Here is an 11,250-nt window from a genome sequence, read left to right as displayed (position 1 = left end):
TAACATCGATTTTAACAACCCAATGACTTAAATAAAAACTTTTAAATAGTTTAATAACCAAATTGTAACTCTTTTTAGTTAAATGACCGAAACAAAAACTTATCATAGATTAGTCTAATGGTGTAGTTTACCCTTTTTAAAAAAACATTTAGGATTATTCTAAGATTTGATCGGCCCACCACGTATGCTTTCTTCAAGCCGTTCGATTCAATCAATCCAACATTGGACCGGTCAACCCGACCCATCAAAAGACGATACCAATTCCAGTAATCTCAGCCAGCGGTCCAGATCAAACGATGAGCACATCCATCATTGATCCCAAACGTGCTGCAAACCTTTTTCGCTCGCAATAACTCTGCAACCAAAACTTTCTTTTCCTTCATTCTTCCATCCTTCGAAACGACAAACGTTTCGATCTCCACAGACAAAAAAATTTCTCTGAAGAGAAAATGTGTTACGGTCATCACCGACGATCTCTCTCACCGGACCGTCCGCCGCGAAACAACAACAACAACGCATTGGTGGTGGATACGCTCCGAGTCCGGTTAGCCGAGACGGAGGCTCGACTCGAACGAGCCAGGGCTCGAGAAGCCGAACTCACTCGCCGACTCGAGGAAATGAAGCGTTTCGTTTCCGTCATGGAGATCCTCGAATCTTACCTCAAACAACGGTTCCGCGAGCAGCAAGAATACGTGGCGCGCTTCTTCTCTTCGCTTCCTGCTAAATGAAAAACAAAAGAAACAGCTTTTCCTTCGGCGATTTTAACAAAAATACCTTTTTGTTAATATTTCCTTTTAGAATATTTTGTTGTTGGTGGTGATGGTGTTGTTTTGTGAGTGTTGATCATGTTTGATAGATAGAAGGAATTACATTTTAACTGATTTGAAATTGTAAAAGGTTTTTGTTTCTTGCTCTTAGGGTTTGGGGAGCTAAAAAATTTGTTGGTATTTTACGGAAAATAGTTATTTTACTCCTTTTTGTGTTAAATTGTTTAAGTAGATGTTAATTATGTTTGTTTGTGGTTAAATTGAAGGCTTAAAATTAAACTCTCTCTGGAGCTGCTTAGTTGATTGAGTTTTACTAATTGCTCTTTTTTCATTGTGATTAATCCTTTTTAATCTCAATTAATTTCTTAATTGATATTGATTTGAGAATCCTCATATTAGGTGGAAGTTTCTGGCATTAGAGGGCTAAATTATGTTTTTCTGATTATGTGTTTAAGTTGTGCAAATTTAGGCATTAGCTAAGTGAGAAGAAAAGAGAGAAAGGGAAAGTGGATAGCGCGGCAAGGTGTTTGTTGCATTTCAGTTTCAGGTTGTATCAAGTTGAACGGAGTCGTTGAAGGCTTAAGAGGCAGAGATCTAAGTATAATACTCTTTGGAGTTGCTTAGTTGAATGAGTTCTAGAAATTGGTGTTTTGTCTTTGTGATTAATCCTTTTTAATCTCATTTATATTGATTTGAGAAGCCTCATATCAAGTGGAAGTTTTCTGTCATTAGAGGGCTATATCATATTCTTTGATTACTACTTAATTTGTGATCATTTAGGCCTTTTAGCAGAGCTAGAAGGGAAAAAGAGCAAGCGTGGCAATATGTTTTCTGCATTCTAGTTTTCAGGTTCTATTGAGTTGAATGAGGTCATTGAAGGCATAAGAGTTGCATGCTCAAAGATCCCAGTATAATTGCAGTATTTGTTGTGTTCTAGTTTCAGGTTGTATTGAGTTGAATGGAATTGTAGAAGGAATCATAGTTACATGGCAAAGATCTCCAAATAATTGCAAGAAGTTACCCAGGTGTTCTCTAAGAGGTAATGGTCGTATTTTCATGAGCAAATATGATCAAATTATTTGTTTTCCTTTGCTGTCTTGTGCTGAAACTTCGAATAATTACTTCCTATATTATGTACTGATTGGGATGAACATGATTGGACTGTATGCTAGCAAAATGGTAAAAATGAAAAGCATGCGTATTTTTTATAGCAATAGCAATGACTGATCCAAAGAGCTGCACAAGAGAAACATATCAAACAGCTTGAACTCTATATCTATATTTGATATTGTTTACATTGATTTATTATACAAAGGAGTTCGCCGCTCGGGATTGCGAGATTCAAATATCAAACTTATTGGATAACGAGGCTAGGCTATGTGATGATTTCACTGGTATGCTTTGGGTAGCACTGTTACTTGGGTCATAGGCAAAAGCAATAAATAACCTATGAAGAAACTCAAACGCCAAATCCTTAAATCTTCACAAGGAAATATCTTTAATTCAACAAGGCAGATTTGCTCCTTTGTTCTGCCATTCATGGATGAGGGAACGAAGGGTGCGATTTGGGGTCAGGAATGTGTGCTTAAGACACAAATTTGTCATGGGAGAAGTATCATGCCCCATCTTCAGCCATTCTTCTATGGCTTCCAATTCATATGAAAACCCATCAGCTGCCACATGTGGATTTTTCATCACTTCCTGCACCCACAAATACCATTCAAACATATCAAAACCATAACCAAAATCTCATTGTAATTGGACTTGTCAATTGGATGTGGGTTGGGTGAATCTAGGTTGAGTCAATTTGTGTTTTAAAATTTCCATTCCATTTTGGTTGGTGAATTTCAGGTTTGTATCATTTTGGGTTTGGTCAATTTCAAGTTCAGGTCATTTGGTTGGGAAGTTTGGTTTTTTCTTAATTTGGGTTATTGAAGTTTGGTTTTTTCTTAATTTGGGTTATTGTAGGTATGCATCATTACAAATTACTTTCAAATTGTTTTTGGGTTTGAATTGGTTTTAAGTTCAAGTCAACTCGGGTATGGGTTGAATGGACTCGGGTTAGCTTTTCTATGGTCAAATTGTGTTGGGTAGGATTGAAATGTCTAATTGCAATGAATAGAGTTTTTTTTTTAGGGATTTGCCATTAAAGTCAAACCTGGAATATGGGGCAGAGGAAAACACTTGGTGCCTCATTTGAGTCTTCACTGTTTACGTTCTCATTGCTTACCACTTCAAATCCCCCTCTAGCCCTCAGTTCATCAGCTTTCTTTTTCAGCTCATGTAGTTCTTCCATTACTGTTGCAATCTGCAAATCTGGGTTCGCCCCTCGGCACACCGACATGCATTTCATAGATATTTTGCAAGTTCTACTGCCAAGTCCGAAGGCCATTTCCCTGCTTTCTCATCCAAGACCTTAATGAGTGCTGCCTGGTCCTCCACTGTCGCATCTTCGATCAGGCCCGCCCAATTCCTCCCAGTTAACATATGCATCAATAAAACCCCAAAAGCTCGAATATCCAATCTTATATCATAGTGATCATGTTGCTGTCTCAAGCCAAAGCCGCTAATCTTTGCAACTAGGTCGCGGTCTAGGAGGATGTTGGATGTGGTTAGATGACCGTGAACTATGGGCCTTGGCTTTGCCGAGTGCAAGTAGCCCAAGCCCGAGCAAACCTCGGAAGCTATTCGGATCCGTCCATACCAACAAAGGACTCGGTTTCTGTTTATTTTCCTACAGCTCCTTTGGGGGGTAAATAAAATGTCTCTCAAGCTACCATTGTGCATGTATTCATAGATTATGCATGTCAGCTCCGAGCAGAATCCCGTTAGAGCAACCAAATGTGGATGTCTTAATTCATTAAGAAGCCTCACCTACAAATATTCACGTTGGACATTTATTCAGATATATGTGACTATCTGTCTGATTAGATACAACTACTTTAACTAAAACAAGTAGTCATTTCTCATTCATACCTTAGCTTGAAAGTCTTCTTGGGACATTCCATTAACAGAATTGAGCATCTTGATCGCAACCGTTGAATGATTGATTCGTCCTCGATAAACATTCGACCAATCTCCACTCACTTTTAATCGCAAACGCTCCGAAAAATCATCAGTTGCCAATCTAATATCCTCGGCCATATACTCTCTGTAACCACATCTTAACTCGTTTGATCGTGCAACCATTCTGAGTGCATCTTTCTCTCTACAAAACTCAATCCTACGTTGAAAAACATCCCTTTGTCGCCTCAATTCCTCGATTTCCATCACCATCTTAGCTCTTGTAACTGCAGCCATTTCTAACTGAGCCACAGCATTTGCTCTTGCTTGACTTGATTTCTGAAGTTTATTTGATAGTTCAACTTGAAGTTCCTTAAGTGAATTAAGCCTATTTTTGCTCTCTTCAACTTCTCTTTTAACTTCAAAGAGTTTCTCTTTTTCAATGTCCAATACGTTCTTAATCTCTAACCGGTGGGTGACCTCTTCTTTTAACTGAGTTTCGAGTTCCTCAGCCTAAAAGAAAATAAATGAATTTAAGGCTCCAAACACACACGAAACAAAATCAAAAGAGCTTGAAAAAATACCTTGGCATTGCATAAATCTATAGCCGATTTAGCTTTTGCATGTCTTCCAACATCAGCCTTAGCTTCTTTCTTCTTCAAAAGAATAGCCTCATGTGCTTCATCTATCTTACATTGCACAGCTTCCATTTTTTCTTCATCATTCTGTCAATAAGACAATGCTTTGTCCAATTACTCATCAACATAATTGTCAGAAAATCACTGTCTTAAATGCGTGTTTAGTTCAGTTGATTCATGTAGACATTTAGCAGCTTTGGGGTTGGAATTCTACCACATGCAACCATTTTCCTTATGGCATGGAAATGGAATGATGGATGCTCAATAATTATAGAATTAGGTAAATGACAAGACATTCAAATCTAGACAAGGGACCAAACATAATTAAACATCCTGTCCCTGTCATATGCCTCTAGAGTCAAGAAATGAACATAGATAATTGTTGGCAAAACAGGATTTAGTTAGTCATAAACAACAAAAAATTTCTACCTGCTGCAAACATTTTAAAATGGTTCTTATCTCACCATGTTGGAATTAGTGCTTTCTGGTGTATCTGACTCCATTGGATTAGCTTGTAACATATCACTCTCTTCATCCAAATTCAAAGACAACAATTGCTGGAAATAGCTTTCAAGCTCTTCCACATTATTGTCCCACCGATCCTTCACCGAATCTTGGTTTGTTGACGGAAGGGACGAACATTTTCGGCGTTCGCAGAAAATTCTTCCTAACAAGCTTTTAATGCTTGGTTTTTCTTTTATTTTTGCGACCATGAACCCTCCTCCATCATCTTCCATCAACCCTTCATTGATGTTCCCATTGAGGACCACTAGTTTTCCCCCACATATAATGTATAGCTCACTAAAATCAGGTTTATATTGATGAACATAGAATGCTCCACTTATTGCACTCTTTGATCTCCTATGAAAGGAATAAATTAATTCTGATGTTGAAAGGAATAAATTAATTCGAAACATCAGAATTCTTAAATTTAATAGTAGAAAGATTCAACTTGAATATAAGATCTATATAATCGCATACCATGATGAGGATTTCATGAATGTGATTCCCATTACAAGTTTGCCAATTTCAAGACCTGACATCAAATCTACTATGAGCTTGTGGATAGGTTGATCATATTTCTCAACTTTTAATATCTCAGCTTTTACCTATGAAAAAAAAACTATTATAATCAGATCGATGGCAACAAAGTAAAAAAAACTAATCTCATCAACCACCAAAGCCATTAAAAAAAAAAAAGAAAGAACCTTTCCACAAAAAGCTATGTACTTGGACAGTAACTTTTCAGTCTTTTCTTGCTCATATTTCTTCAATATTTCCAGCTTCTCTTCACTCACTGCACTTGCTGGAAGTTTTCCAACTATATAGAAGGTGAAAAAAAAATGTTAGGGTCGAGTCAGACCATGAACAAACTCTTCGGTTTATCATGGTTCTGCATGTTCAAGCACTCCGAGATGCTTTCATGATGTGAATCAGTTAAAGTTCTCGGTAGAGTAGAGAGATAAAACCGAAAATATATACATGAACCCTAAGTGTTTGATGATTGAACTTACATGGGGTATAAACAAAATCAGTGGAAATGTTGTAAGTAACATGAAGGAGGACTATGGTGAATGGTTGAAAATTCCATCTTCTTAGCGTCCAAGCCAACGTTTTATATCCATCTCTTACATCGTTCCCAACTGCAACATAGACCTTCTCCACTTGTGTTTCCATTGGTGATCTTAGCTTTCAAACAGTAGGGTTTTTTTTTTTTCAAGACTCAGTGAACATCCAAGGAAATATAAAGCAATAAAGGGTTGTCAAAGGATTAATTTGAAAAAAATAAATAAAATGATTGGAAATGGAATTGAAGGAAATTGGATTAAGTTGAATTTTGTGAAAAACACTGAAAGGGGTTGTTGTCAAGTTATAGATGTTTTCAAAGAAGAACAGAAAATTAGGCGCGTTGAATGAGAAGGTAGGACGGCTAGTTTGGAGCTTGTTGTATGGATTTAATGGAAATTTTAATTGCTGTCTAATTAAGCACCAATTGTAAGCAAACAATGTAAAAAATATATGTTTTTAAATAAAATTGTAATTATCTATATAATAATCAAAGATTTATTCATCAATTTAAAAGACCACGAAATGAGAATGGAAATTTGTTGGAAGCCAATATTTCAAGTCTTGGGATTTTTATTTTTATTTTTTATTCTACATTCGTCTTGTTCGAAAAATGGTTTCTTCTTTTATCTATGTCCGGCATGATTCAAAATCCGACCCAATTCCTCCATATTTGATTTTTTTAGATTACTTTTATTAAAAATTATTATTTTTTAAATATAATACATTAAATACACTAAAATAAAAGTTCTCTACCACGTTAAAATATATTTATATTAAAAACACTATCATAAATATAACGAATGTTTTGTTATATTAAAAAAACACAAATAAATATAATAAATGTTTTATTGTATTAAATATAAATTTTAAAATTTTATATTTTGGGTTAGGTTATTTAGTTGTGTTTGTTTTTATTAGGTCTTGGGCGATCAGTTTAATTGTTATTAGATTAGTGATTTAATATAAATATAAATAATTGTTATTTAACATATACAATTAATATAATATTATTTTATAACATATTATTCATGTTTGGCTGGGGTCGGGTCAAAAAAATTTACCCAATGTTCGGCCCATATAAAAAATGGACCTTAAATTTTACTTAAGTCCATTTTTCATATAGAAAACCCTCCCATTTTTCATGTAGGCCTTCGGGCCTAGACCAGCGGCTTAGCCCATGAGCAGGTTTTATCTCATATCACTTAGCTAAATTAATATTTATTATTTAGGCATAATGATTTATTTGGACTTCCAACTTTATAAAAAAAAATCATTTTAGCCCTCCATTTATTTTTCTGCTTTCTTTTAGCCCTTAAACATGTATTTTTTTTATCAAACTACCTCAAAATGGATGGAAAAGTTAACCTTTTTTAACTTTGTTAATATGATATACAGTGGGTTGCCACGCCATCATTTAATTTACGTTTTTAAAATTTTAAAAATTTTAAAAATATAAAATTTATTTTTAAAAATTAAAAATTATTAAAATTATTAAAAATTATAAAATTATAAAAAAAAATATTTTTTTATAATTTTTTAAAAAATTAGTTAAATGTTGATGTGTCATCCACGTGGCAATTCATGTATTTGCCATGTTAAAATGACTTTTTAACCAAAAAAAGTCAAATAAGTCAAGGGCTAAAAGAGGAGAAATATTAAATGGAGGGTTAAAATGATTTTTTTTATAAAGTTGGAGGGTTAAATAAGTCATTATGCCTATTATTTATAACATGTTAGTCAATATCGTTTTGGTACATCCCATATCGACCGAAACGCTCTGTTTCGGTAATAAATCGGAACAATAAACTTTAAGTTTCATTCTGGTGCAAATTCTAATCGGTACCGGTCGTACTAGTTGATTTCACTCGTACCGACTGGAATATGGTGTATCAGTCAGTGCTAAAAAAATTTCTTTTAAAATATATTTAAAATTTATTATTTATTCGTAAAAATAATTTTAATTTTAAATTTACTTTTTTATTATTTATTTTTATAAAAAATATCAATTTAAAATATATTTTAAATTTTTATTATTTATTTGAATTTGTTGAATTATTTATGGAATATATTTTTTTCGTTGTTTAATCTGAGTTTATTTAATGATGGATTGCATTTGCAAAGTTTATTAAAGAATATTTTATATAATTAATGAGTTCTTTTATCTTAAAATTTATGTACGGTGATATTTGAACCCATGCCACAAACATTTTTTAAAAATTTTTCTTTATCAATTTAACTAAATTTTATTTTTAAAATTTCTTTAACCTCATTATTTGATATTTGTAAATACTTTTTATACACATATATAAAATAGCGATAAACTTGAAACCGTACAATAGAACAGATCGATACCAGTACGTATCAGTACTAGTAGAAAAACAGTCTTGGCTACCTTGATTTATAAACTATAATAATTTATAAAAATATTATTTAATACACTATGAGTGAAGTTAAATAGAAGTGAAATACCATAATATATTTTTAAGTAATATTAATAAATTAAAACAAACACGTCCAACAAGCTTAATTTTTTATAATAAACTTTATTCTTAACAAATATTTGAATTAAATATTTAAAATAAATTTTAATTGATATTTTTTAAATTTTTTTTAAATTATATCAAAATTTTCCTACATATGTTTTGTAAATATAATAATGCACATATAAAATCATGTATATATAAAACTTGGTTTTGAATAATTTTTTTAAAAAAATGTATATATAATCATGTATATTCTTCTGGGCCAGGCCACTTGTCCAGGTCCAATGGTTCGCTTAAAAAATGGGTTTTTGATAAAATTTAAGACCCGTTTTATATATAAGTCGGACCTTGGGCAAGATTTTTTTGGTTCGACTCCGACCTGAATATATTATGTTATAAGAAATAAAATAATTATATATATTTATATTAAATTACTAACCCAATAACAATTAAACTCATTACCCAAAATCTTACCCAACTAAATAACACAACCCAAAACATAAAATTTTAATAAATATATTTAATACAATAACATATTTATTATATTTATTTGTGTTTTTAATATAATAAAACATTTATTTTTTTGGTAGTGTTTTTAATATAAATAATTTTAATGTGTTAGAAAACCTTTATTTTAGTGTTTTTAGTGCATTTAGTGTATTATATTTTTTAAAAATATATTTTTAAATAAAAACTAATCTAAAAGATCAAATATGGGAGACACGAGTCTAGGATTACCTTTCTTAATTTGGGCCAAATATGGGCAAAAAATTAAGCCCATTTTTTGAGTCGAGCCGAGCTTGAGCTTAGAAAATTGGTCTAGACACCTTGCATGGAAGTGGCTTGAACCTGGTCCATGAGCACCTCTAGGAAGAAGGCAATAACTTCTTTTTTACGTTTATTAATAGAGTAATACCCTAAACCAATATAAAATAGAGTTAATTTTGTCTTAATATTTTTAAGGATAAACTACACCAATTGTCCCTAACCATTGATTAAAATTACATTTCGGTCACTCAACTTTCAAAAGTTATATAATTGTCACTTAAGTTATAGAAATGTTACATTTTGGTCACTTATCCGTTAACGTACGTTCATAGGATGATGCGGCATGTTAATTTAAAGGTTAATAACCAAAATATCAATTTGATACTTTTAATTTTTTTCTTAATAATATTTCTTAAAAAATTTAAAGGTTAAACTACTTAGAAAGTCACTAAGTTTTAATGCATTCCTATTTTGGCCAATGAATTTTTTTTTTGTTAATTTAGTCACTTCCATTATATTAATTATCAATTTTAATCACTCCACCGATAAAATGCATTAGTCACTAAACGAAATGCTGATGTGGCAATCTTTTGATTGGTATAATAACAAATTTAGCTATTAACACTTTACACATTCTGTTAGGTTGGTCCTAATTTTAAAAATATTCAACAAATTTAATCCTCAATGTTTGCACATTTTGTCAATTCAGTCCAAATTCAAAAAATTCAAAATTTTTATAATATTTTATATTTAAATGTCTTTTTATATATTTTCGAGTTTTTAAAATTATGATTTTGTTTGAACTTGGACCAAATAATAAGAGTTAGTATTTAATACACTGACAATGTATTTTTTTTATTCCACAAGCAATTTTAAAAAATTGTCAAATGTCTCATTTTTAAAGAAAAATATTTAACTGTACTCCCTATAGGACACTTATCAATCTCTAGCTTTATTTATGGAGTCTAAAAGCTCCATTGAATATTTTTTAGTTGTAAAATCCAATCATGAGTGAGAAATTTATTATTTTTTTCAAAATATAATAAAAAAATCAATAAAAGTAAAGTATAAGGGCAATTCCCAATATTCAAAATATATTGAAGGTAGAAAACAAGTGTTATTTGGAAGATCCGGAAATAGACATACGATTCTTCTAATATATTTATCTAACAATATTTCTTATAACATCTTTTGTGAACACAGTGGTAGGGTTAGAAACTTATTTTGGGTCGAAATTAAATTGTAAATTTTTATAATAGTAAAAATGTAATTTTATCATTTTAATAATTTATATATTTATAATTTTTAAATGATTAAATTAAAATTTTATTATTTTTGGGAAGTTAAAGTGTAATTTTACCATTACTAATTTAAAAATTTATAAATTATAAAAAGTTTAAATGAATTTTTTTTATTTTACGGGAGACCAGGGCCCCTGCCAACCTTCATTGGCTCTGCCACTGTATGAATGAATATATATATATATATATATATATATATAAAGGTTGGTTTGAATATTTTAGAGATTTTTAAAATACATTGTTTCAAAATATCTGTATTTGTAATTATTTTTTTAAAATTGATAAAAGAAGAATAATTATATTAAATAAAAATAATATAAAACATTATATATTAAAAATATATTAAAATTAATTAAATATAATATTTTGTAGTTTTAGTTTTTATATAGTGCGAGATTATTAACATATTAAAAATTTTATATTTAAATAAATACTGTCATCTCGGGGATGTAGCTCATATGGTAGAGCGCTCGCTTCGCATGCTAGAGGTACGGGGATCGATTCCCCGCATTTCCAACACTTAATTATTTTAATTTTTATTATTTTATGGGCTCTCAAACAAGCCCAACTAACGAACTTGACTGAATTGTTTTTAGAGGTTCGGCCCAAATCAGCAATATAGTTTCGTCCATTAACTCACTTTTAAACGATTTAAGCCAACCTGTTAATGAATATAAAATGAAGACACTTAAATTTAATTATTTTTCATTATTTTGTTAAT

The 11,250-nt window shown here is 31.2% G+C and overlaps 2 protein-coding genes across 2 annotated transcripts; one reads left to right on the top strand and one right to left on the bottom strand.

The window, feature by feature from the left end:
* The first annotated feature begins 305 nt into the window (after nucleotides 1-305).
* Nucleotides 306-970, top strand: LOC107950481 (protein SKIP34). Its single transcript, XM_016885332.2, has one exon. The coding sequence runs from the start codon at nucleotides 450-452 to the stop codon at nucleotides 726-728; it is 279 nt and encodes a 92-aa protein (XP_016740821.1). The 5' UTR covers nucleotides 306-449; the 3' UTR covers nucleotides 729-970.
* Nucleotides 971-1,944: 974 nt separating this feature from the next.
* Nucleotides 1,945-6,329, bottom strand: LOC107950480 (putative U-box domain-containing protein 50). Its single transcript, XM_016885331.2, is given in 9 exon segments — nucleotides 1,945-2,468; nucleotides 2,926-3,128; nucleotides 3,131-3,641; nucleotides 3,744-4,283; nucleotides 4,355-4,495; nucleotides 4,873-5,269; nucleotides 5,390-5,517; nucleotides 5,617-5,729; nucleotides 5,923-6,329. Coding segments are annotated over 9 exon segments (2,394 nt in total). The 5' UTR covers nucleotides 6,086-6,329; the 3' UTR covers nucleotides 1,945-2,270.
* Between the last annotated feature and the right edge of the window lie 4,921 nt (nucleotides 6,330-11,250).

Source organism: Gossypium hirsutum, chromosome D03 (genome assembly GCF_007990345.1).
Source record: "Gossypium hirsutum isolate 1008001.06 chromosome D03, Gossypium_hirsutum_v2.1, whole genome shotgun sequence".
Taxonomy (NCBI): Eukaryota; Viridiplantae; Streptophyta; class Magnoliopsida; order Malvales; family Malvaceae; genus Gossypium; species Gossypium hirsutum.
This window is presented reverse-complemented; position numbering and strand designations above follow the sequence as displayed.

Coding starts and splice junctions, on each gene's coding strand:
- LOC107950481 (XM_016885332.2), top strand. CDS start 450: ATGTGTTACGGTCATCACCGACGATCTCTCTCACCGGACCGTCCGCCG.